The sequence below is a fragment of the Dicentrarchus labrax genome, unplaced genomic scaffold, assembly GCF_905237075.1.
Source record: "Dicentrarchus labrax unplaced genomic scaffold, dlabrax2021, whole genome shotgun sequence".
Lineage (NCBI taxonomy): Eukaryota > Metazoa > Chordata > Actinopteri > Moronidae > Dicentrarchus > Dicentrarchus labrax.
The window spans coordinates 21,579,315-21,606,386 of NW_026136718.1; the positions used below are offsets into that span (position 1 = coordinate 21,579,315).

General features: G+C 39.5%; 4 protein-coding genes across 5 annotated transcripts; all 4 read left to right on the top strand.

Annotated features, from left to right (window-relative positions):
• Positions 1-669: 669 nt before the first annotated feature.
• Positions 670-5,196, top strand: LOC127350546 (cytochrome P450 2J6-like). Its single transcript, XM_051377267.1, has 9 exons — positions 670-952; positions 1,363-1,528; positions 1,617-1,769; positions 1,853-2,013; positions 2,182-2,358; positions 2,458-2,596; positions 3,718-3,905; positions 4,014-4,155; positions 4,245-5,196. Exons 1-9 carry the CDS (start codon positions 761-763, stop codon positions 4,418-4,420), a joined length of 1,494 nt encoding a protein of 497 aa, XP_051233227.1. The 5' UTR covers positions 670-760; the 3' UTR covers positions 4,421-5,196.
• A 1,836-nt stretch (positions 5,197-7,032) lies between these two features.
• LOC127350653 (uncharacterized) lies at positions 7,033-21,911 on the top strand. The gene is made up of 19 exons (XM_051377473.1): positions 7,033-7,320; positions 7,731-7,896; positions 7,985-8,137; positions 8,221-8,381; positions 8,550-8,726; positions 8,826-8,964; positions 10,086-10,273; positions 10,382-10,523; positions 10,613-10,783; positions 13,695-13,900; positions 14,311-14,476; positions 14,565-14,717; positions 14,801-14,961; positions 15,125-15,301; positions 15,401-15,539; positions 15,950-16,137; positions 16,246-16,387; positions 16,477-16,749; positions 21,156-21,911. Exons 1-18 carry the CDS (start codon positions 7,129-7,131, stop codon positions 16,650-16,652), a joined length of 2,997 nt encoding a protein of 998 aa, XP_051233433.1. The 5' UTR covers positions 7,033-7,128; the 3' UTR covers positions 16,653-16,749; positions 21,156-21,911.
• On the top strand, positions 17,988-26,988 carry LOC127350545 (cytochrome P450 2J6-like). Of its 2 annotated transcripts, none has more exons than XM_051377266.1 (9): positions 17,988-18,301; positions 18,728-18,893; positions 18,982-19,134; positions 19,218-19,378; positions 19,525-19,701; positions 19,801-19,939; positions 25,652-25,839; positions 26,502-26,643; positions 26,801-26,988. In XM_051377266.1, the coding sequence occupies exons 1-9, from the start codon at positions 18,110-18,112 to the stop codon at positions 26,974-26,976; spliced, it is 1,494 nt and encodes a 497-aa protein (XP_051233226.1). In that variant the 5' UTR covers positions 17,988-18,109; the 3' UTR covers positions 26,977-26,988. The 2 variants fall into 2 exon arrangements, with proteins under 2 accessions (XP_051233226.1, XP_051233225.1); XM_051377265.1 differs by lacking the exons at positions 25,652-25,839; positions 26,502-26,643; positions 26,801-26,988 and adding exons at positions 20,356-20,543; positions 20,652-20,793; positions 20,883-21,911 and having other exon boundaries at positions 17,996-18,301.
• Positions 22,055-25,603, top strand: LOC127350552 (cytochrome P450 2J2-like). The gene is made up of 6 exons (XM_051377277.1): positions 22,055-23,886; positions 24,177-24,342; positions 24,432-24,584; positions 24,686-24,846; positions 25,017-25,190; positions 25,294-25,603. Exons 1-6 carry the CDS (start codon positions 23,641-23,643, stop codon positions 25,489-25,491), a joined length of 1,098 nt encoding a protein of 365 aa, XP_051233237.1. The 5' UTR covers positions 22,055-23,640; the 3' UTR covers positions 25,492-25,603.
• Positions 26,989-27,072: the final 84 nt, after the last annotated feature.

The window sequence follows — 27,072 nt, forward strand, 5'->3', positions numbered from 1 at the left end:
TTGTAGGTTGAAATCAAGACGAACACATTATTAATTAATTAGTTATCATGAAAACAAACTTTGTTATATCGAGATAACGAAATAATTAATTAGTTATCATGAGAAAACAAACTTTGTTATATCGAGATAACGAAATAATTAATTAGTTATCATGAGAAAACAAACTTTGTTATATCGAGATAACGAGATAATAAGTCGTTAACACGATATAACAGTGCATAAAAAAAGAAATAATCCATGGCCGTTTTCGGCTTCTGTATAATGTTCCTCAATATTGCTTATCTTTTGAAAACCTTTCATAAACATGCTTGCCTTTTATTCCAACTGCACTTTGTATTGTTGACTTAATTTTGTCTACACTATTAATATCCAATCAAAGTCTAAGGTCAGTGAAAGAGGAGTTTTGCACACAATGTATGTTGTATTGCTGAGTTGCCATTGTTGTTGCTCATGTCTGACTGCCATCATATGAACTTTTTAAAATTAATGTTTATGTTAATGAGGTACTGTGTGTTGTGTTATTACTTTACCTTTCATCATATGACAGAGGTCTTGTTTGTCAAGGGAAAAGTATGTGTGTCTGTAGTTGATCACTTTCACAAACACCTGTGAAATAAACTCAAACTTTGAATAACCTGTTTGCCCAGACCACAAAAGGGTAAACGGACATTATAAAACCACAGGTGTTTCGAGTGAAGAAGAAGGAAGTCTTAAGAAAGCTTAGACCCTCTTCCAGCTGCTGGTTTAACACTCTTTAACAATGTCGCTTTATAATTTTTTGCTGAGTTTTGACCTCAAGTTGATGTTCTTGTTTATTTTTGTTTTAATACTAATAGCAGACTTCCTCAAAAACAGGAGTCCTCCAAATTTTCCTCCAGGACCATTTGCTCTTCCCTTTGTGGGAAGTTTCTTCAGTGTGGACCATAAATATCCACACATTTATTTTACCAAGGTAAAGATTTCACCTTACAGCACTCGTAAGCTTTAAGGATCAAAGATTAAAAGTGATTCTTTTAGATTTGTTCAAACTGTAATTTGTTTATCAATAATCTTTTGCAGTGCATATGTGTGAATTTGAACATTTGATACATTTTAATACATTTAAACTTGATCCATTGGATTAATTTGCACTATTGTGTAATTGCTATCAGGATAGGGAACTAACTTTAAAAGTTTTCAGTTTCAGTTATCTCTATTCATTCACCTGAATGTATAGTAATGTTCACACGCTAGGAAATGTGTGTTTCAAGTCCTAATTTTTGTATAGAAATTAATGGTAAATACTGCCGGGTCTTGTTTTTGATATAAGGCAGCAATATGTTGTGGTTCATCTGTGTTTGATCTTCCATGTATTGTCCACAGCTGGCTGACATCTATGGGAAGGTGTTCAGTATCCGCCTCGGCAGGGACAATGTGGTGTTTGTGTCTGGGTACAAAATGGTGAAGGAAGCCATTATAACACAAGCCGAGAACTTTGGGGATCGACCGTACAGCGCAATCGGTGACAGAGTTAACTCAGGACCCTCAGGTGTACAAATCTTTCTCTAGTCTCATGTTGTGCACAATTTAGCTCCCCTGAGCCATTAACCTTGTTTCATCTGCATGTTTGTGTCTAGGTGGGCTGATCATGAGCAGTGGTGAAATATCGAAGAGACAAAGACGCTTTGCCTTGTCAACTTTACGTAGCTTTGGCCTGGGAAAAGGCATCATGGAGGAGAGTGTCTGTGAGGAAGTCCGACACCTGCTGGAGGAGATAGAGAGAGAGAAAGGTGGTACACATGGAGTACAAAATAAACTCATACTCATCCACATCATCTCTTAAGAAATCGTCTAAATGACTCTTTTCCTCCAGGTCAACTATTCAGCCCAGCAGGCCTCTTCGACAACGCTGTGTCCAACATCATTTGCCAGCTGGTGATGGGGAAACGCTTTGACTACAGCGACCACAAATTCCAGGCAATGCTGCAGTATCTGTTCGAAATGATCTCGCTGCAGGGTTCTTTGTGGGGTACGGTAAGTCAGTAATGTCCATTTACTTCAATCTATCTGACAGACCGCAGTGTGGGAGTCAACCCTCCGTAACCATGGCCTCATTCCTCCAATGTCTGTGCTTATAGATTGTCACAAAAGCTGAAAAGTGATGTGAATTAACGTTTCGATCATCTACCGTTTTCTTTCTAGCTGTATGAGTCATTCCCTAGAGTGATGAAGCACTTGCCGGGTCCTCACAACAAAATTTTCAGCCATAACAAGGTCCTCCTTGACTTCATTGGTGAGGAGGTAAAGATGCACAAGAACAACGTGGACCACAACAATCCCCGGGACTACATTGACACCTTCATCACTGAAATTGAGAATGTATGTGAATGCGTGCATCACGCACACACCGCAATGTGTAAACCTTCCTGTCAATCAACCTGCCATTCACCACTGTATCTTCTCTGCATTTGTGAACAGCACAAAGACTCTGAGCTGGGCTTCACTGAGACCAATCTGACTGTGTGCTCTCTGGATCTGTTCCTGGCTGGAACAGAGACAACCTCCAGCACTTTGCTGTGGGCCTTGGTTTTCCTTATCAATAACCCAGATATCCAGTGTAGGTGACATGCCAGGCCCTATACTGAGCCAAGTGTCTCTGTACTCTGTACTTAGGGACAGTGCTGCTTTGAGCTAACAATGAATTAACTAAATTTCAGAGCGATCCATCCTATAGTTGTTAAGATATCTCAGTCTGGACCAAGGTGGTGGACCAGCTGACAGAGCAAGCTGCTAGCATGGCTAAAATGATAGAGATTGTTTGTATATGTTGCAGCCAATAATGTAATAAATATTGTTACATTAACAGTAGTTCAGTTAGACAACTCACGCTTGAAATGTTTATTACAGCAGTATAGCATATTTAGATTTTGGCGTCTAGGCTCCCACCTTATCATTCCCCGCAGATATGTTTACATAGAGATATTGGGGAGTGATGAGCAAATACCTTAACCCCTAGCCGGAGCCTACAAGTGGATGCTTGGGTGGTGGTGGGGCTTTCAGTGCAGCAGCAGCAATACGGATGCAGGGCAACAGCGGCATATACAGAGCAGAGGGAGAGCTGAGAAATTGTGCAGTTTAAATAGACTGCCAGATTGGAAGGTAGCACCTGGTTAGTGATTATGGAATGGGGCATGTCATGTGTGTATATCAGCGCAACTCAAGTTGACCTCCTGAACTAGCTCACAGGCTTCGCTCCATTTATTAAATGATTGGCTGCAACAGTAAGTTTACCCAGTCGGGTTATCGGCATTACAGACTCAGTGTGTAACATTTAGGGAGCTCTCCTTGCAAAATATAGGAGAAATTGATAATAATATTCTTAAGTATGTTTTTATTAGTGTATAATCACTTGAAAATAAGAATTGTGTTTTTGTTTTCAGAGAATTACATGTTTTTATCTACAGAGGGAACGGGTCCTCTTGCAAATGTAAAGTCTAGTAGTTAGTGGACAAGTCTTTGAAGTAGCAGAGCATTTAAACCAGTCAGATAAATGTTTTTCTTTGTAGTAATTAGTCAAGGAAGCTGAAAATAATAGCAAACTTTAAGGCATTAGGCAACCTGATCCCCTCAATCACCCTTATTATTTGGAAACTAATTTTGGAGCAAAAGATTAAAGCAAAGTTTCACACTCAAGTTTTTCTTGAAATGTGGATTTCTTAAATTTTCCTGTGTTTCTAGACAAAGTCCATGCAGAGATAGACCAAGTGATTGGACAGACCCGCCAGCCCACTATGGCAGACAGACCCAACATGCCCTACACTGACGCTGTCATCCATGAGATCCAGAGGATGGGAAACGTCGTTCCTCTCAATGGATTCAGAGTGGCTGCCAAGGACACAACACTGGGCGGTTACTTCATACCCAAGGTGCATTTAGTACACAGTCATTTTAAGTCTTGAAATGTTTTGGAGAATGAAAAATGTTGTTGTCGTTGCTGCATTGCTTGGTGTTAACCTACATATCTTGTTTTTAAGGGTACACTCTTGTTGCCCAACCTGACCTCTGTGCTGTTCGACAAGACAGAATGGGAGACTCCAGACAGCTTCAACCCAGGACACTTCCTAGATGCTGAGGGAAGGTTTGTGAAGAGAGAAGCTCTCCTGGCTTTCTCTGCAGGTAAACCAAATATACCTCAATCCTGAACACAATCTGAACCAGAATAAAAGTTTTATCTTGACATCTTTGTGTGTTTGTGAACTCTTCAGGGAAACGGGTGTGTCCCGGAGAAAGCCTTGGCAAGATGATGCTATTCTTGTTTTTGGTCAGTTTACTACAGAGGTTCTCTTTCTCTGTTCCTGATGGGGTAGAGCTGAGTACAGGGGGAACTACTGGCCTTACACATGCACCGCAGCCCTACAAGGTTCACGCCAAGGCTCGCTGAATTATGCAACTGACAAGACTCAGCAAAACACCTAAGGAGAGAAATCTGTAGTGACTTAACCTTTCACTGTTGTATGATTGCCTCATGTGCTGAGGACCTGTTTATTCTTTCCTGTATTTATTTCTGGGTGATAAACAGTGTTGGGGGAAGCATAGCTTTACAAGCTATCAATTACAATAAAACTACCCTAATGTTATAGTTTAGTTCAGTACACTTAACAAAGTTTGCCCTGGAAGTATTACATTCTCACTTAAACTTAAACACATCAAATAAACTATAAAAATGTACAATATACTAATACTGTATTTATCTATCTGACAAGCTGTTGGATCTTTAACAACATGGTCATTAACTTATGACATTGATAACCTGTTGATCCATTAGGAGTTATATAACAGCAATGCTTATACAACAGGAGATTATGATATATAATGCATTATTAGATTATGATGTCTCATACATTAGTTCCACGTGATTTCCTTCACATGTCACAAAATCAAATATCACTTAAACACAAATCAAAGCCTCAGTTCAAGTCAAGTCTAGATTAACCTCAATATCCAACATTAACTTAGTGAAAGTAGGAAAAACGATCCAAAAACTAAACATTGTTTTCGCTATTAGCCTCTTTGATTTTGTTATGACTAAATGATAAATATATTCTGTATGAATACGAGCATTTATCTTCATCTAAAGCTATGAAATATAGCATATAGTAAATACAAGTCTGTTTTATGTTTTATTCTGTTCTTAAATCAATAAAGGATTTTCCCAGAGTTGTTTGTTTACATAAATTATTTAAGAAGAATTTTGAGAAGTGTGAAAAGTTACGGAAGCCGTGAACTAATTAATTAATAATGTGTTCATCTTGATTTCAACCTACAAGAGCTGCCACGAACGGCTTCCAGTCAAGTAAACAAACTAATAAAAAGAATCCATGGCCGTTCTCGGCTTCCGTAGATCGTGGCAGCTCTTGTAGGTTGAAATCAAGACGAACACATTATTAATTAATTAGTTATCACAAGAAAACAAACTTTGTTATATCGAGATAACAAGATAATAAGTTGTTAACACGATATAACGGTGCATTAAAAAAATTAAAAATCCATGGCCGTTCTCGGCTTCCGTATAATGTTCCTCAATATTGCTTATCTTTTGAAAACCTTTCATAAACATGCTTGCCTTTTATTCCAACTGCACTTTGTATTGTTGACTTAATTTTGTCTACACTATTAATATCCAATCAAAGTCTGAAGAACTTTTCCCAGATCACAAAAGGGTAAACGGACATTATAAAACCACAGGTGTTTCGAGTGAAGAAGAAGGAAGTCTTAAGAAAGCTTAGACCCTCTTCCAGCTGCTGGTTTAACACTCTTTAACAATGTCGCTTTATAACTTTTTGAAAAGTTACAGAGGCCGAGAACTAATTAATTAATAATGTGTTCGTCTTGATTTCAACCTACAAGAGCTGCCACGAACAGCTTCCAGTCAAGTAAACAAACCAACGTAAAGTGTAACTTACCGGTAGGCTACAGCTACAGCCAGTGGCTAAGGAAGCCGTTCGTGGCAGCTCTTGTGCCAAAGTTTGTTTTCTCGAGATAACAAATTAATTATTTCTTTATCTCGACATAACAAAGATCATTATCTCGTGATAACGAATTAATTAATAATGTGTTCGTCTTGACTTCAAACTAATGCACTGCCACGAACGGCTTCCGTAGCCACTGGCCGTAGCTGTAGCCGACCGGTAAGTGATGGAAGCCGTTCGTGGCAGCGCATTAGTTTGAAGTCAAGACGAACACATTATTAATTAATTCGTTATCACGAGATAACGATCTTTGCTATGTCGAGATAACAAATTAATAAGTCGTTATCACGAGATAACAGTGCATAAAAATAAAGAAAATCCATGGCTGTTCTCGGCTTCTGTAGTTCGTGGCAGCTCTTCTAGGTTGAAATCACGACGAACACATTATTAATTAATTAGTTATCATGAGAAAACAAACTTTGCTATATCGAGATAACAAAATAATTAATTAGTTATCATGAGAAAACAAACTTTGTTATATCGAGATAACGAAATAATTAATTAGTTATCATGAGAAAACAAACTTTGTTATATCGAGATAACGAGATAATAAGTCGTTAACACGATATAACGGTGCATAAAAATATAAATAATCCATGGCCGTTCTCGGCTTCTGTATAATGTTCCTCAATATTGCTTATCTTTTGAAAACCTTTCATAAACATGCTTGCCTTTTATTCCAACTGCACTTGGTATTGTTGACTTAATTTTGTCAACACTATTAATATCCAATTAAAGTCTAAGGTCAGTGAAAGAGGAGTTTTGCACACAATGTATGTTGTATTGCTGAGTTGCCATTGTTGTTGCTCATGTCTGACTGCCATCATATGAACTTTTTAACATTAATGTTAATGTTAATGAGGTACTGTGTGTTGTGTTATTACTTTACCCTTTCATCATATGACAGAGGTCTTGTTTGTCAAGGGAAAAGTAGGTGTGTCTGTAGTTGATCACTTTCACAAACACCTGTGAAATAAACTCAAACTCTGAATAACCTGTTTGCCCAGACCACAAAAGGGTAAACGGACATTATAAAACCACAGGTGTTTCGAGTGAAGAAGAAGGAAGTCTTAAGAAAGCTTAGACCCTCTTCCAGCTGCTGGTTTAACACTCTTTAACAATGTCGCTTTATAATTTTTTGCTGAGTTTTGACCTCAAGTTGATGTTCTTGTTTATTTTTGTTTTAATACTAATAGCAGACTTCCTCAAAAACAGGAGTCCTCCAAATTTTCCTCCAGGACCATTTGCTCTTCCCTTTGTGGGAAGTTTCTTCAGTGTGGACCATAAATATCCACACATTTATTTTACCAAGGTAAAGATTTCACCTTACAGCACTCGTAAGCTTTAAGGATCAAAGATTAAAAGTGATTCTTTTAGATTTGTTCAAACTGTAATTTGTTTATCAATAATCTTTTGCAGTGCATATGTGTGAATTTGAACATTTGATACATTTTAATACATTTAAACTTGATCCATTGGATTAATTTGCACTATTGTGTAATTGCTATCAGGATAGGGAACTAACTTTAAAAGTTTTCAGTTTCAGTTATCTCTATTCATTCACCTGAATGTATAGTAATGTTCACACGCTAGGAAATGTGTGTTTCAAGTCCTAATTTTTGTATAGAAATTAATGGTAAATACTGCCGGGTCTTGTTTTTGATATAAGGCAGCAATATGTTGTGGTTCATCTGTGTTTGATCTTCCATGTATTGTCCACAGCTGGCTGACATCTATGGGAAGGTGTTCAGTATCCGCCTCGGCAGGGACAATGTGGTGTTTGTGTCTGGGTACAAAATGGTGAAGGAAGCCATTATAACACAAGCCGAGACCTTTGGGGATCGACCGTACAGCGCAATCGGTGACAGAGTTAACTCAGGACCCTCAGGTGTACAAATCTTTCTCTAGTCTCATGTTGTGCACAATTTAGCTCCCCTGAGCCATTAACCTTGTTTCATCTGCATGTTTGTGTCTAGGTGGGCTGATCATGAGCAGTGGTGAAATATCGAAGAGACAAAGACGCTTTGCCTTGTCAACTTTACGTAGCTTTGGCCTGGGAAAAGGCATCATGGAGGAGAGTGTCTGTGAGGAAGTCCGACACCTGCTGGAGGAGATAGAGAGAGAGAAAGGTGGTACACATGGAGTACAAAATAAACTCATACTCATCCACATCATCTCTTAAGAAATCGTCTAAATGACTCTTTTCCTCCAGGTCAACTATTCAGCCCAGCAGGCCTCTTCGACAACGCTGTGTCCAACATCATTTGCCAGCTGGTGATGGGGAAACGCTTTGACTACAGCGACCACAAATTCCAGGCAATGCTGCAGTATCTGTTCGAAATGATCTCGCTGCAGGGTTCTTTGTGGGGTACGGTAAGTCAGTAATGTCCATTTACTTCAATCTATCTGATAGACCGCAGTGTGGGAGTCAACCCTCCGTAACCATGGCCTCATTCCTCCAATGTCTGTGCTTATAGATTGTCACAAAAGCTGAAAAGTGATGTGAATTAACGTTTCGATCATCTACCGTTTTCTTTTTAGCTGTATGAGTCATTCCCTAGAGTGATGAAGCACTTGCCGGGTCCTCACAACAAAATTTTCAGCCATAACAAGGTCCTCCTTGACTTCATTGGTGAGGAGGTAAAGATGCACAAGAACAACGTGGACCACAACAATCCCCGGGACTACATTGACACCTTCATCACTGAAATTGAGAATGTATGTGAATGCGTGCATCACGCACACACCGCAATGTGTAAACCTTCCTGTCAATCAACCTGCCATTCACCACTGTATCTTCTCTGCATTTGTGAACAGCACAAAGACTCTGAGCTGGGCTTCACTGAGACCAATCTGACTGTGTGCTCTCTGGATCTGTTCCTGGCTGGAACAGAGACAACCTCCAGCACTTTGCTGTGGGCCTTGGTTTTCCTTATCAATAACCCAGATATCCAGGGTAGGTGACATGCCAGGCCCTATACTGAGCCAAGTGTCTCTGTACTCTGTACTTAGGGACAGTGCTGCTTTGAGCTAACAATGAATGAACTAAATTTCAGAGCGATCCATCCTATAGTTGTTAAGATATCTCAGTCTGGACCAAGGTGGTGGACCAGCTGACAGAGCAAGCTGCTAGCATGGCTAAAATGATAGAGATTGTTTGTATATGTTGCAGCCAATAATGTAATAAATATTGTTACATTAACAGTAGTTCAGTTAGACAACTCACGCTTGAAATGTTTATTACAGCAGTACAGCATATTTAGATTTTGGCATCTAGGCTCCCACCTTATCATTCCCCGCAGATATGTTTACATAGAGATATTGGGGAGTGATGAGCAAATACCTTAACCCCTAGCCGGAGCCTACAAGTGGATGCTTGGGTGGTGGTGGGGCTTTCAGTGCAGCAGCAGCAATACGGATGCAGGGCAACAGCGGCATATACAGAGCAGAGGGAGAGCTGAGAAATTGTGCAGTTTAAATAGACTGCCAGATTGGAAGGGTGCACCTGGTTAGTGATTATGGAATGGGGCATGTCATGTGTGTATATCAGCGCAACTCAAGTTGACCTCCTGAACTAGCTCACAGGCTTCGCTCCATTTATTAAATGATTGGCTGCAACAGTAAGTTTACCCAGTCGGGTTACCGGCATTACAGACTCAGTGTGTAACATTTAGGGAGCTCTCTTTGCAAAATATAGGAGAAATTGATAATAATATTCTTAAGTATGTTTTTATTAGTGTATAATCACTTGAAAATAAGAATTGTGTTTTTGTTTTCAGAGAATTACATGTTTTTATCTACAGAGGGAACGGGTCCTCTTGCAAATGTAAAGTCTAGTAGTTAGTGGACAAGTCTTTGAAGTAGCAGAGCATTTAAACCAGTCAGATAAATGTTTTTCTTTGTAGTAATTAGTCAAGGAAGCTGAAACTAATAGCAAACTTTAAGGCATTAGGCAACCTGATCCCCTCAATCACCCTTATTATTTGGAAACTAATTTTGGAGCAAAAGATTAAAGCAAAGTTTCACACTCAAGTTTTTCTTGAAATGTGGATTTCTTAAATTTTCCTGTGTTTCTAGACAAAGTCCATGCAGAGATAGACCAAGTGATTGGACAGACCCGCCAGCCCACTATGGCAGACAGACCCAACATGCCCTACACTGACGCTGTCATCCATGAGATCCAGAGGATGGGAAACGTCGTTCCTCTCAATGGATTCAGAGTGGCTGCCAAGGACACAACACTGGGCGGTTACTTCATACCCAAGGTGCATTTAGTACACAGTCATTTTAAGTCTTGAAATGTTTTGGAGAATGAAAAATGTTGTTGTCGTTGCTGCATTGCTTGGTGTTAACCTACATATCTTGTTTTTAAGGGTACACTCTTGTTGCCCAACCTGACCTCTGTGCTGTTCGACAAGACAGAATGGGAGACTCCAGACAGCTTCAACCCAGGACACTTCCTAGATGCTGAGGGAAGGTTTGTGAAGAGAGAAGCTCTCCTGGCTTTCTCTGCAGGTAAACCAAATATACCTCAATCCTCAACACAATCTGAACCAGAATAAAAGTTTTATCTTGACATCTTTGTGTGTTTGTGAACTCTTCAGGGAAACGGGTGTGTCCCGGAGAAAGCCTTGGCAAGATTATGCTATTCTTGTTTTTGGTCAGTTTACTACAGAGGTTCTCTTTCTCCGTTCCTGATGGGGTAGAGCTGAGTACAGGGGGAACTACTGGCCTTACACATGCACCGCAGCCCTACAAGGTTCACGCCAAGGCTCGCTGAATTATGCAACTGACAAGACTCAGCAAAACACCTAAGGAGAGAAATCTGTAGTGACTTAACCTTTCACTGTTGTATGATTGCCTCATGTGCTGAGGACCTGTTTATTCTTTCCTGTATTTATTTCTGGGTGATAAACAGTGTTGGGGGAAGCATAGCTTTACAAGCTATCAATTACAATAAAACTACCCTAATGTTATAGTTTAGTTCAGTACACTTAACAAAGTTTGCCCTGGAAGTATTACATTCTCACTTAAACTTAAACACATCAAATAAACTATAAAAATGTACAATATACTAATACTGTATTTATCTATCTGACAAGCTGTTGGATCTTTAACAACATGGTCATTAACTTATGACATTGATAACCTGTTGATCCATTAGGAGTTATATAACAGCAATGCTTATACAACAGGAGATTATGATATATAATGCATTATTAGATTATGATGTCTCATACATTAGTTCCACATGATTTCCTTCACATGTCACAAAATCAAATATCACTTAAACACAAATCAAAGCCTCAGTTCAAGTCAAGTCTAGATTAACCTGAATATCCAACATTAATTTAGTGAAAATAGGAAAAACGATCCAAAAACTAAACATTGTTTTCGCTATTAGCCTCTTTGATTTTGTTATGACTAAATGATAAATATATTCTGTATGAATACGAGCATTTATCTTCATCTAAAGCTATGAAATATAGCATATAGTAAATACAAGTCTGTTTTATGTTTTATTCTGTTCTTAAATCAATAAAGGATTTTCCCAGAGTTGTTTGTTTACATAAATTATTTAAGAAGAATTTTGAGAAGTGTGAAAAGTAACGGAAGCCGAGAACTAATTAATTAATAATGTGTTCATCTTGATTTCAACCTACAAGCCTACCGGTAAGTTACACTTTCCGTTAGTTTGTTTACTTGACTGGAAGCTGTTTGTTACGGAAGCCCAGAACGGCCATGGATTTTTTTTATTTTTATGCACCGTTATCTCGTGATAACAACTTATTAATTCGTTATCTCGATATAACAAAGTTTGTTTTCTTGAGATAACTAATTAATTAATAATGTGTTTGTCTTGATTTCAACCTACAAGAGCTGCCACGAACGGCTTCCAGTCAAGTAAACAAACTAATAAAAAAAATCCATGGCCGTTCTCGGCTTCCATAGTTCGTGGCAGCTCTTGTAGGTTGAAATCAAGACGAACACATTATTAATTAATTAGTTATCACGAGAAAACAAACTTTGTTATATCGAGATAACAAGATAATAAGTTGTTAACACGATATAACGGTGCATTAAAAAAATAAAAAATCCATGGCCGTTCTCGGCTTCCGTATAATGTTCCTCAATATTGCTTATCTTTTGAAAACCTTTCATAAACATGCTTGCCTTTTATTCCAACTGCACTTTGTATTGTTGACTTAATTTTGTCTACACTATTAATATCCAATCAAAGTCTGAAGAACTTTTCCCAGACCACAAAAGGGTAAACGGACATTATAAAACCACAGGTGTTTCGAGTGAAGAAGAAGGAAGTCTTAAGAAAGCTTAGACCCTCTTCCAGCTGCTGGTTTAACACTCTTTAACAATGTCGCTTTATAACTTTTTGAAAAGTTACAGAGGCCGAGAACTAATTAATTAATAATGTGTTCGTCTTGATTTCAACCTACAAGAGCTGCCACGAACGGCTTCCAGTCAAGTAAACAAACCAACGTAAAGTGTAAGTTACCGGTAGGCTACAGCTACAGCCAGTGGCTAAGGAAGCCGTTCGTGGCAGCTCTTGTGCCAAAGTTTGTTTTCTCGAGATAACAAATTAATTATTTCTTTATCTCGACATAACAAAGATCATTATCTCGTGATAACGAATTAATTAATAATGTGTTCGTCTTGACTTCAAACTAATGCACTGCCACGAACGGCTTCCGTAGCCACTGGCCGTAGCTGTAGCCGACCGGTAAGTGATGGAAGCCCTTCGTGGCAGCGCATTAGTTTGAAGTCAAGACGAACACATTATTAATTAATTCGTTATCACGAGATAACGATCTTTGCTATGTCGAGATAACAAATTAATAAGTCGTTATCACGAGATAACAGTGCATAAAAATAAAGAAAATCCATGGCCGTTCTCGGCTTCCGTAGTTCGTGGCAGCTCTTCTAGGTTGAAATCAAGACGAACACATCATTAATTAATTAGTTATCATGAGAAAACAAACTTTGCTATATCGAGATAACGAAATAATTAATTAGTTATCATGAGAAAACAAACTTTGTTATATCGAGATAACGAAATAATTAATTAGTTATCATGAGAAAACAAACTTTGTTATATCGAGATAACGAGATAATAAGTCGTTAACACGATATAACGGTGCATAAAAATGTAAATAATCCATGGCCGTTCTCGGCTTCTGTATAATGTTCCTCAATATTGCTTATCTTTTGAAAACCTTTCATAAACATGCTTGCCTTTTATTCCAACTGCACTTGGTATTGTTGACTTAATTTTGTCAACACTATTAATATCCAATTAAAGTCTAAGGTCAGTGAAAGAGGAGTTTTGCACACAATGTATGTTGTATTGCTGAGTTGCCATTGTTGTTGCTCATGTCTGACTGCCATCATATGAACTTTTTATCATTAATGTTAATGTTAATGAGGTACTGTGTGTTGTGTTATTACTTTACCCTTTCATCATATGACAGAGGTCTTGTTTGTCAAGGGAAAAGTAGGTGTGTCTGTAGTTGATCACTTTCACAAACACCTGTGAAATAAACTCAAACTGTGAATAACCTGTTTGCCCAGACCACAAAAGGGTAAACGGACATTATAGAACCACAGGTGTTTCGAGTGAAGAAGAAGGAAGTCTTAAGAAAGCTTAGACCCTCTTCCAGCTGCTGGTTTAACAGTCTTTAACAATGTCGCTTTATAATTTTTTGCTGAGTTTTGACCTCAAGTTGATGTTCTTGTTTATTTTTGTTTTAATACTAATAGCAGACTTCCTCAAAAACAGGAGTCCTCCAAATTTTCCTCCAGGACCATTTGCTCTTCCCTTTGTGGGAAGTTTCTTCAGTGTGGACCATAAATATCCACACATTTATTTTACCAAGGTAAAGATTTCACCTTACAGCACTCGTAAGCTTTAAGGATCAAAGATTAAAAGTGATTCTTTTAGATTTGTTCAAACTGTAATTTGTTTATCAATAATTTTTTGCAGTGCATATGTGTGAATTTGAACATTTGATACATTTTAATACATTTAAACTTGATCCATTGGATTAATTTGCACTATTGTGTAATTGCTATCAGGATAGGGAACTAACTTTAAAAGTTTTCAGTTTCAGTTATCTCTATTCATTCACCTGAATGTACAGTAATGTTCATACGCTAGGAAATGTGTGTTTCAAGTCCTAATTTTTTTATAGAAATTAATGGTAAATACTGCCGGGTCTTGTTTTTGATATAAGGCAGCCATATGTTGTGGTTCATCTGTGTTTGATCTTCCATGTATTGTCCACAGCTGGCTGACATCTATGGGAAGGTGTTCAGTATCCGCCTCGGCAGGGACAATGTGGTGTTTGTGTCTGGGTACAAAATGGTGAAGGAAGCCATTATAACACAAGCCGAGAACTTTGGGGATCGACCGTACAGCGCAATCGGTGACAGAGTTAACTCAGGACCCTCAGGTGTACAAATCTTTCTCTAGTCTCATGTTGTGCACAATTTAGCTCCCCTGAGCCATTAACCTTGTTTCATCTGCATGTTTGTGTCTAGGTGGGCTGATCATGAGCAGTGGTGAAATATCGAAGAGACAAAGACGCTTTGCCTTGTCAACTTTACGTAGCTTTGGCCTGGGAAAAGGCATCATGGAGGAGAGTGTCTGTGAGGAAGTCCGACACCTGCTGGAGGAGATAGAGAGAGAGAAAGGTGGTACACATGGAGTACAAAATAAACTCATACTCATCCACATCATCTCTTAAGAAATCGTCTAAATGACTCTTTTCCTCCAGGTCAACTATTCAGCCCAGCAGGCCTCTTCGACAACGCTGTGTCCAACATCATTTGCCAGCTGGTGATGGGGAAACGCTTTGACTACAGCGACCACAAATTCCAGGCAATGCTGCATTATCTGTTCGAAATGATCTCGCTGCAGGGCTCTGTGTGGGGTACGGTAAGTCAGTAATGTCCATTTACTTCAATCTATCAGATAGACCGCAGTGTGGGAGTCAACCCTCCGTAACCATGGCCTCATTCCTCCAATGTCTGTGCTTATAGATTGTCACAAAAGCTGAAAAGTGAATTAACGTTTCGATCATCTACCGTTTTCTTTCTAGCTGTATGAGTCATTCCCTAGAGTGATGAAGCACTTGCCGGGTCCTCACAACAAAATTTTCAGCCATAACGAGGCCCTCCTTGACTTCATTGGTGAGGAGGTAAAGATGCACAAGAACAACGTGGACCACAACAATCCCCGGGACTACATTGACACCTTCATCACTGAAATTGAGAATGTATGTGAATGCGTGCATCACGCACACACCGCAATGTGTAAACCTTCCTGTCAATCAACCTGCCATTCACCACTGTATCTTCTCTGCATTTGTGAACAGCACAAAGACTCTGAGCTGGGCTTCACTGAGACCAATCTGGCTGTGTGCTCTCTGGATCTGTTCCTGGCTGGAACAGAGACAACCTCCACCACTTTGCTGTGGGCCTTGGTTTTCCTTATCAGTAACCCAGATATCCAGGGTAGGTGACATGCCAGGCCCTATACTGAGCCAAGTGTCTCTGTACTCTGTACTTAGGGACAGTGCTGCTTTGAGCTAACAATGAATGAACTAAATTTCAGAGCGATCCATCCTATAGTTGTTAAGATATCTCAGTCTGGACCAAGGTGGTGGACCAGCTGACAGAGCAAGCTGCTAGCATGGCTAAAATGATAGAGATTTTCATTAATGTATAATCACTTGAAAATAAGAATCGTGTGAATCGAGAATTACATCTTTTTATCTACAGAGGGAACGGGTCCTCTTGCAAATTTAAAGTCTAGTAGTTAGTGGCCACTATTTGAAGTAACAGAGCATTTAAACTAGTCAGATAAATGTTTTTCTTTGTAGTATTCAGTCAAGGAAGCTGAAACTAATTGCAAACTTTTCTAGACAAAGTCCATGCAGAGATTGACCAAGTGATTGGACAGACCCGTCAGCCCACTATGGCAGACAGAACCAACCTGCCCTACACTGACGCTGTCATCCATGAGACCCAGAGGATGGGAAACATCGTTCCTCTCAATGGATTCAGAATGGCTGCCAAGGACACAACACTGGGCGGTTACTTCATACCCAAGGTGCATTTAGTACACAGTCATTTTAAGTCTTGAAATGTTTTGGAGAATGAAAAATGTTGTTGTCGTTGCTGCATTGCTTGGTGTTAACCTACATATCTTGTTTTTAAGGGTACACTCTTGTTGCCCAACCTGACCTCTGTGCTGTTCGACAACACAGAATGGGAGACTCCAGACAGCTTCAACCCAGGACACTTCCTAGATGCTGAGGGAAAGTTTGTGAAGAGAGAAGCTCTCCTGGCTTTCTCTGCAGGTAAACCAAATATACCTCAATCCTGAACACAATCTGAACCAGAATAAAAGTTTTATCTTGACATCTTTGTGTGTTTGTGAACACTTCAGGGAAACGGGTGTGTCTTGGAGAAGGCCTTGCCAAGATGGAGCTATTCTTGTTTTTGGTCGGTTTACTACAGAGGTTCTCTTTCTCCGTTCCTGATGGGGTAGAGCTGAGTACAGGGGGAACTACTGGCCTTACACATGCACCGCAGCCCTACAAGGTTCACGCCAAGGCTCGCTGAATTATGCAACTGACAAGACTCAGCAAAACACCTAAGGAGAGAAATCTGTAGTGACTTAACCTTTCACTGTTGTATGATTGCCTCATGTGCTGAGGACCTGTTTATTCTTTCCTGTATTTATTTCTGGGTGATAAACAGTGTTGGGGGAAGCATAGCTTTACAAGCTATCAATTACAATAAAACTACCCTAATGTTATAGTTTAGTTCAGTACACTTAATAAAGTTTGCCCTGGAAGTATTACATTCTCACTTAAACTTAAACACATCAAATAAACTATAAAAATGTACAATATTCTAATACTGTATCTATCTATCACTGGTCTGACAAGCTGTTGGATCTTTAACAACATGGTCATTAACTTATGACATTGATAACCTGTTGATCCATTAGGAGTTATATAACAGCAATGCTTATACAACAGGAGATTATGATATATAATGCATTATTAGATTATGATGTCTCATACATTAGTTCCACATGATTTCCTTCACATGTCACAAAATCAAATATCACTTAAACACAAATCAAAGCCTCAGTTCAAGTCAAGTCTAGATTAACCTGAATATCCAATATTAATTTAGTGAAAGTAGGAAAAACGATCCAAAAACTAAACATTGTTTTCGCTATTAGCCTCTTTGATTTTGTTATGACTAAATGATAAATATATTCTGTATGAATACGAGCATTTATCTTCATCTATAGCTATGAAATATAGCATATAGTAAATACAAGTCTGTTTTAATTATGTTTTATTCTGTTCTTAAATCAATAAAGGAATTTCCCAGAGTTGTTTGATAACATAAATTATTTAAGAAGAATTTTGAGAAGTGTGAAAATTGTGTAATGTTCCTCAATATTGCTTATCTTTTGAAAACCTTTCATAAACATAAATGAATAAACTTTGAAAAACATTTCTGCCCAATGACCATGATGCTAAATATCTTAGCTGATATGCAAAAGATACCTTGTAACATTATATTTCTATTATTCCGACAGCGTCTTACTCTGATTGTAATTTACATGGATAAGTTAGATGCCTTTTATTCCCACTGCACTTTGTATTGTTGACTTAAGGTCACTGAAAGAGGAGTTTTGCACACAATGTATGTTGTATTGCTGAGTTGGGATTGTTGTTGCTCATGTCTGACTGCCATCATATTAACTTTTTAACATTAATGTTTATGTTAATGAGGTACTGTGTGTTGTGTTATTACTTTACCTTTCATCATATAACAGAGATCTTGTTAGTCAAGGGAAAAGTAGGTGTGTCTGTAGTTGGTTATGTAAGAACACTGTCACAAGCACCTTTGTACATTCTCTGAATCAAAATGAACTTTTCCCAGACCACAAAAGGGTAAACGGACATTATAAAACCACAGATGTTTCGAGTGAAGAAGAAGGAAGTCTTAAGAAAACTTAGACCCTCTTCCAGCTGCTGGTTTAACACTCTTTAACAATGTGGCTTTATAATTTTTTGCTAAGTTTTGACTTCAAGGGGTTGCTCCTATTTTTTTTGGTTTTTATACTAATAGCAGACTTCCTCAAAAACAGGAATCCTCCAAATTTTCCTCCAGGACCATTCGCTCTTCCCTTTGTGGGAAGTTTCTTCAGTGTGGACCATAAACATTCACACATTTATTTTACCAAGGTAAAGTTTAGTACACAGGAGGATTTCACCTTACAGCACTCGTAAGCTTTAAGGATCAAAGATTAAAAGTGATTCTTTTAGATTTGTTCAAACTGTAATTTGTTTATCAATAATTTTTTGCAGTGCATTTTTGTGAATTTGAACATTTAATACATTTTAATGCATTTAAACTTGATCCATTGGATTAATTCGCACTATTGTGTAATTGCTATCAGGATAGGGAACTAACTTAAAAAGTTTTCAGTTTCAGTTATCTCTATTCATTCACCTGAATGTACAGTAATGTTCATACGCTAGGAAATGTGTGTTTCAAGTCCTCATTTTTGTATAGAAATTAATGGTAAATACTGCCGGGTCTTGTTTTTGATATAAGGCAGCAATATGTTGTGGTTCATCTGTGTTTGATCTTCCATGTATTGTCCACAGCTGGCTGACATCTATGGGAAGGTGTTCAGTATCCGCCTCGGCAGTGAGAAGCTGGTGTTTGTGTCTGGGTACAAAATGGTGAAGGAAGCCATTATAACACAAGCCGAGAACTTTGTGGATCGACCGTACAGCGCACTCGCCGACACACTTTACTCAGGACCCTCAGGTGTACAAATCTTTCTCTAGTCTCATGTTTTGAACAATTTAGCTCCCCTGAGCTATTAACCTTGTTTCCTCTGCATGTTTGTGTCTAGGTGGTCTGTTCATGAGCAATGGTGAAATATGGAAGAGACAAAGACGCTTTGCCTTGTCAACTTTACGTAGCTTTGGCCTGGGCAAAAGCACCATGGAGCAGAGTATCTGTGAGGAAGTCCGACACCTGCTGGAGGAGATAGAGAGAGAGAAAGGTGGTACACATGGAGTACAAAATAAAGTCATACTCATCCACATCATCTCTTAAGAAATCATCTAAATGACTGTTTTCCTCCAGGTCAACTATTCAGCCCAGCAGGCCTCTTCAACAACGCTGTGTCCAACATCATTTGCCAGCTGGTGATGGGGAAACGCTTTGAATACAGCGACCACAAATTCCAGATAATGCTGCAGTATCTGTCAGAAAGTATGTTGCTGCAGGGCTCTGTGTGGGGTACGGTAAGTCAGTAATGTCCATTTACTTCAATCTAGTCAACCCTCCATAACCATGGCCTCATTCCTCCAATGTCTGTGCTTATAGATTGTCACAAAAGCTGAAAAGTGATGTGAATTAACGTTTCGATCATCTACCGTTTTCTTTCTAGCTGTATGAGTCATTCCCTAGAGTGATGAAGCACTTGCCGGGTCCTCACAACAAAATTTTCAGCCATAACGAGGCCCTCCTTGACTTCATTGGTGAGGAGGTAAAGATGCACAAGAACAACGTGGACCACAACAATCCCCGGGACTACATTGACACCTTCATCACTGAAATTGAGAATGTATGTGAATGCGTGCATCACGCACACACCGCAATGTGTAAACCTTCCTGTCAATCAACCTGCCATTCACCACTGTATCTTCTCTGCATTTGTGAACAGCACAAAGACTCTGAGCTGGGCTTCACTGAGACCAATCTGGCTCTGTGCTCTCTGGATCTGTTCCTGGCTGGAACAGAGACAACCTCCACCACTTTGCTGTGGGCCTTGGTTTTCCTTATCAATAACCCAGATATCCAGGGTAGGTGACATGCCAGGCCCTATACTGAGCCAAGTGTCTCTGTACTCTGTACTTAGGGACAGTGCTGCTTTGAGCTAACAATGAATGAACTAAATTTCAGAGCGATCCATCCTATAGTTGTTAAGATATCTCAGTCTGGACCAAGGTGGTGGACCAGCTGACAGAGCAAGCTGCTAGCATGGCTAAAATGATAGAGATTTTCATTAATGTATAATCACTTGAAAATAAGAATCGTGTTTTCGTTTCCAGAGAATTACATCTTTTTATCTACAGAGGGAACGGGTCCTCTTGCAAATTTAAAGTCTAGTAGTTAGTGGACACTCTTTGAAGTAGCAGAGCATTTAAACTAGTCAGATAAATGTTTTTCTTTGTAGTATTCAGTCAAGGAAGCTGAAACTAATTGCAAACTTTTCTAGACAAAGTCCATGCAGAGATAGACCGAGTGATTGGACAGACCCGCCAGCCCACTATGGCAGACAGACCCAACCTGCCCTACACTGACGCTGTCATCCATGAGATCCAGAGGATGGGAAACATCGTTCCTCTCAATGGACTCAGAATGGCTGCCAAGGACACAACACTGGGCGGTTACTTCATACCCAAGGTGCATTTAGTACACAGTCATTTTAAGTCTTGAAATGTTTTGAAGAATGAAAAATGTTGTTGTTGTTGCTGCATTGCTTGGTGTTAACCTACATATCTTGTTTTTAAGGGTACGTCCTTGTTGCCCAACCTGACCTCTGTGCTGTTTGACAAGACAGAATGGGAGACTCCAGACAGCTTCAACCCAGGACACTTCCTAGATGCTGAGGGAAAGTTTGTGAAGAGAGAAGCTCTCCTGCCTTTCTCTGCAGGTAAACCAAATATACCTCAATCCTGAACACAATCTGAACCAGAATAAAAGTTTTATCTTGACATCTTTGTGTGTTTGCGAACACTTCAGGGAAACGGGTGTGTCTTGGAGAAGGCCTTGCCAAGATGGAGCTATTCTTGTTTTTGGTCGGTTTACTACAGAGGTTCTCTTTCTCCGTTCCTGATGGGGTAGAGCTGAGTACAGAGGGAATTACTGGCGCTACACGTGTACCGCACCCCTTCAAGGTTCACGCCAAGGCTCGCTGAATTATGCAACTGACAAGACTCAGAAAAACACCTAAGGAGAGAAATCTGTAGTGACTTAACCTTTCACTGTTGTATGATTGCCTCATGTGCTGAGAACCTGTTTATTCTTTCCTGTATTTATTTCTGGGTGATAAACAGTGTTGGGGGAAGCACAGCTTTACAAGCTATCAATTACAATTAAACTACCCTAGGGATAAGTCTAGTTTGGTTAAAGCTACTTAGATAAAGTAGTTCAAACTACTTTGTAAAAACATTATCAAATTGACTGCAATTGAAAGTGCCCACTTGTTCACACCCAAAACCCAAAACAATAAAATACCCCACTATTCATGGGAAAGGGCAAGTATAGCTCGCAAGTCATGTATTTAGTATGCCCGGGATGATTCTTCCTCCGAGTTTTGGGAGGTTTAACCATGATGACGCTGTGAGCACTGAGCAACACCCGCCCTTTTGTATATGCAAAAGGGGTTCAATTACAGATATAATTAATTTTACTTTTATGACCGTAATTTCTTTCTTGTTACAGTAGTTAACTAAAATACTAAAAAAATGGCCAAAAAAAAAAGTAATTTACTTAATCATTATGCAAATATGAATGCAGTTTAACTACCAGAAAGTGACTGCAAAATGAAGTTAAACTACTAGTTGAATTACATGTACTTCACAACTTCCCAACACTGTTGATAGTTATTTTAAAAAAATATTGTATTAATGCCACTGTTTATAAAACATTTCTCAATGTCATTGTAGTTTTTAATCACAACATGTATATAGATTAGTTAAGTTTTCTTTACAGTAATAGGTTATTAGTTAATAATAATAACTAAAATGAATAATAAAACATTGAAACACATTTGTTAATGACTAATACATTATTGATTTGTGTCACAAACCTGGTTTAAGTCACTGGTAAAAACACAACATAACAAACATTCATGGCTGGTAACTTATTTAAAGGCTACTGTTAGTAACAAATCAGTTGTGTATTAATAGTTATTCATTTTATTATACCATTTGTTCAACTGTCAAAATTAGCCTATTACACAAACACTTCAAAGCCACCACATGTAGAAGAAATGTCTTATTTTGGTGCCATCTAGTGGTCACATTAGTTATTACAGTAGACAACAATGCCTGCTATATTCCACACAAATAAACTTAATTTTATGCCTTAATAATAATTTGTGGAAGATGTTATGATAAACATTTCACACATGATAAAAGCAGATGAAAGAGTTAGGGTTAGGGGTGAATGAACCATTTCTTAACTTTGTTAGCAATTCTGGTAAAATATGAAATGTTAAAGGAGGACTCCACTTTCACTCTTATAACATTGTCGGACTCATGATGGAAAGTATCGAAATTAATGTAGCAGATCCAGAGATATTGTCTTGTTTTCTTCCTTGTCAAAACCTGGTGCATACATCAAGTGACATTATTTGGAGCCACAAAAGGCTTTAGACATCTTTTTCATATAATCAGTAATACTCCCCATGACCTGTAAGCAGGCGTTGATGTTTAGAATCTGTGGAACCAGTAGCACTGTGCTGTTGTCAATAACTGTTTTACAGTTCTCCTTTCTAATGCAACTGTAGCAACTCTCGCCACTACCGAGGGTTCTCTCAGCACACAAACCCACAACGCAGGTTAATAGTCCAGACCACTTTACTTATTTCTCCGCCACACACACTCTTCACACAACACTTAACCTGCTTCAAAAGTCCATGAAGGTTTTTTCCAGTTGTCCTTCCTGTTGTGTGTGTTGGGCCTTCCAGGTCCAGCACACTACTGTATTAAGAGCGGTGAGTTTGACTACTCAATGAGTACCAGCTGAGACAATCCACTCACCTGGTGCTGCTCTCACAAGCCTTCCCCACACCTCTCTCTCCTGCAGCTGACTGTAAACCACACCCACCTCCACAGCAACAAAATGTCAAATACCTTTTTGACAGCAGCAACTTGCTGTAGCAGGAAACACAGGCGTGGATAACTTTAAAAATGGCAGAATTCCATTTAGGTGAACCTGGTATAGCGCATTGTGCTGTCTCACATGGTTTACTGGGACACCTGATGAAACTGAGCCATCTTTTTTGCTATAACAGTTCAAAATGTCTGCCATGAAAAATGTCTATTACCAGAAAACCCCAGATCAATATCATACCCCCAATTCCAAAAGGTTTGCGATGAAAGGACTGTTAATAATGCCAGTCATCACACTTTTTTGGATAAAACTGTATATTTTCTGTGATCAACTTGCTGCATAAAAGGTGAGAAGTAAAAAGAGGTGGACAGAAATGTGCAGACTGGTGATGGGTTAGACGTAAACTACATTATGAACAATTAGACTGACAAATGACTGACATCACTGAGAACAGCTTAGCCTCGTAAAGAGCTTCTTGTTTACGGCGGAAATGTTTTTGTTTAATGCTCCTTATAATGTCCATTTTGTCACGGTGGGAAAGTATGGGTCAGTTTGTTTTAGCTTATTTTTTACTCCATCCCCACTCTCACAGATGGATCATTGTATCTATATAAGCTGTGAGTCAGCAAAGTACCATCCCATCTCTAACTAGAAATGGCTGATGGAGCAAGTGATCCTCATCAGTCGCTTGCTCTCCTCCTCGGCTTTCACAATGTGGCTGTGTGAACTGTTTCTGTGGCTTGATCTGAGGGTATTGCTTTGGCTTTTTACTTTTGCCGTTCCCCTCGGAGTGTATTTTCGGAACAAAAAGGATCCACCTAACTTTCCACCAGGACCACCGGCTCTCCCTCTTTTAGGAAATGTTTTCAGCATTGAATCTAAACAGCCTCACATTTACCTAACCAAGGTAAGACGACAGAATCATATTTCCATATTATGCAGTGGTGTTTTTGTGATTCTGAAAATTCCAATGAAAAGTTGAGCTATTCACCAATAACTACTACTTTTGTATACAGCAGACAGGTCCTCAAACAAGGAAACATTAAAAAAAAATCAATATTAACATGTTTGTTAAAACTAAGAAAACTTGCTTATAGTAAGTCACAGTGTCACTGAAATTATTGTCCTGAAATATGTGTCTCATCAGAGTCACATGCCAGACAACAGGCCGCTTATTCTCTGCTCCTGCATCCACAGTTAGCTGATATCTATGGGAATGTGTTCTGCATACGTCTGGGAAGACACAAAACAGTGTTTGTGTCTGGGTGGAAGATGGTGAAGGAAGCCTTAGTGACACAGGCTGACAACTTTGTGGACCGGCCTTACAGCCCCATGGTGACCAGGATTTATTTAGGGAACTCAGGTGAATCACACAAACATACAGTAATAAAATAGTCCACCTGCCTCCTGATCCCCGCGTTAGTAATGCAGTGTGGCTTCTCTCTGTCTCAGCGGGGCTTTTCTTCAGTAATGGGAACGTGTGGAGGAGACAGCGGCGCTTTGCCATGGCCATGTTACGTACTTTTGGTCTGGCCAAGAGCTCCATGGAGCAGAGCATCTGTGAAGAGAGCCATCATCTGCAGGAGGCAATGGAGAAGGAGAAAGGTTGGCAAAAACAACAAAACAGAAAAGAGAACAAAATGTAACAGGTTGAAAAGCAAAAATACACACAGTGTACTGTGACTGAAGATGTTCCTTCTGTCCAGGAGAGCCGTTTGACCCTGTGCCCCTCTTAAACAACGCTGTGGCCAACATCATCTGCCAGATAGTGTTTGGGAGACGGTTTGACTACAGTGACCACAACTTCCAGAGCATGCTGAAGAATCTGACTGAGATGGCCTATCTGGAAGGCTCCATATGGGCTCTAGTAAGATGCAAAGCAGCTCAGAAACAACAAACATAACGTGGAGCAGAACCAGCGTGATAACTTTCTTTGTACACGCTGAGTTAGGGGAAAAGATTTTCAGATTTGTTCTCTATCAGAAAATACTGTGAACTAAAGTAGGATCTGAATTGTCCCATTTCCTCTCCAAACAGCTATATGATGCCTTCCCAGCACTGATGAAACGCCTGCCGGGGCCTCACAATGGCATCTTCAGCAACTCCAAATCTTTGGAGGCATCGATCAGGGGAGAGGTAGAGAGGCACAAGTTGGATCTGGACCCCAGCAACCCAAGAGATTACATCGACACCTTCCTGATAGAGGAGAAAGTATGGTGATCACAATAAGCCGATCGGTGCATACTGTATGAGAACCAAAAACAAACCCTTTTGTGAACTGGCTGTATGTTTGTCCCTCCGCTCTGCCCTACAGCACAACAGAAACAGTCAGCTGGGTTTTGACGACGGCAACCTGGTTTTGTGTTGTCTGGATTTGTTCCTGGCTGGTAGTGAAACCACTTCGAAGACCCTGCAGTGGGGCCTCATCTACCTCATCAAGGACCCTCATATCCAGGGTGGGTGTTCACATACTCCCACAGCAGCAGCACAGGAAATAAGCTATAGATACTGATTTATTACCAGAGAAGTGGAAAGGTTCTGCTACACTTAATGGAACGGAGCTTTAATTAGTACACCTGTGTTTACCCTACAATTGTGTGTCAAAATGGCTGCTGTGAAAAGGTTTATTCACTTTAATGAATCAATTAAAAACCTTTTATTTCGATTCCTAGACAAAGTCCATGCAGAGATAGACCGAGTGATTGGACAGACCCGACAGCCCACTATGGCAGACAGACCCAACCTGCCCTACACTGACGCTGTCATCCATGAGATCCAGAGGATGGGAAACATCGTTCCTCTCAATGGACTCAGAATGGCTGCCAAGGACACAACACTGGGCGGTTACTTCATACCCAAGGTGCATCCACTTCTAGCACAGAGCAACTAGGGAGTGAAAACTGACAGTTGTGTCCATTAGAAAACCGATATGTACCTTCTGTCTGAAATATGATAATGTGGGGAAAGCCAGCCTGTTTTGTTTTTTGATGTATTCCCTATTCTCATGTTGCTTAATATTATTATATTATTACACTTCAGTGTGTGCAGAGTTTAGTGTCATTGCTGGTGGCTGAAGATTTAACTGGCAACTTCCACTGAAGTACATTTAAAACACTGTTACGCTTGACATAACAATTACTCCAAAACCATGTACAGTGATTTCTGGCGTTCCCTATGGCGATAATCAGTCCTGGCCTCCACGACCCTGTTGGTTAGGCGCTTCATGGTTATGAAATGGAAGCATTTCTCGCCCTCTAAATTCAAAGATTGGATCGCACTGGAGCTAGAGAAAATAAGATACTCCACTGAAGCCTTAATAAAACCTTTTATACATTCTGAAAGCCTTTTGGGGTTAACATGAAATCCTTGACACTGGAGGTTATTGTTTCTTTTTCCTGTAAATGGTAAAACAATAATAATAATTTAGCCACATAAAAAACACAACCCTTCACTGTGTCAGTACTCACTTGTTGACATTATCCATGTATGGCTGTACTATTCCTTTACCTCTTCTTATCCTAGGGAACCTCTGTGATGCCCAACCTCACCTCTGTGCTGTTTGACAAGAACGAATGGGAAACTCCTGACACCTTTAACCCTCAACACTTCTTGGATGCTGAAGGAAAGTTTGTGAGGAGGGACGCATTTTTACCTTTCTCTGCAGGTAACTTTAAACATTTAACTACTGAGAGAATCGACTCTCTAAAAGCCCTTAGGATGCAGTAGAGTGTGTGCCCTATAGCTAAATAATCAGTGTACAAGAAAATATTTTCAATGCACTTGGCTTTATTCTTTTAATGCATTTATTCTTGTTTTTCCAGGAAAGCGTGCATGTCTGGGTGAAGGCCTGGCGAGAATGGAGCTGTTCCTGTTTTTTGTCAGTTTGTTTCAGAAATTTTATTTTTCCACTCTGCATGGAGTTGAGCTGAGTACAGAGGGAATCACTGGAGCCACACGCACACCCTACCCCTTTAAGATCTATGCCAAAGCCCACTGAACCCTGCAACCTATCCCCGACTATAGAATATGCTACAAGAAGTCAAAAAACTATTATACATCTTAACGTATACAGAGAAAACACATAGACTATGCT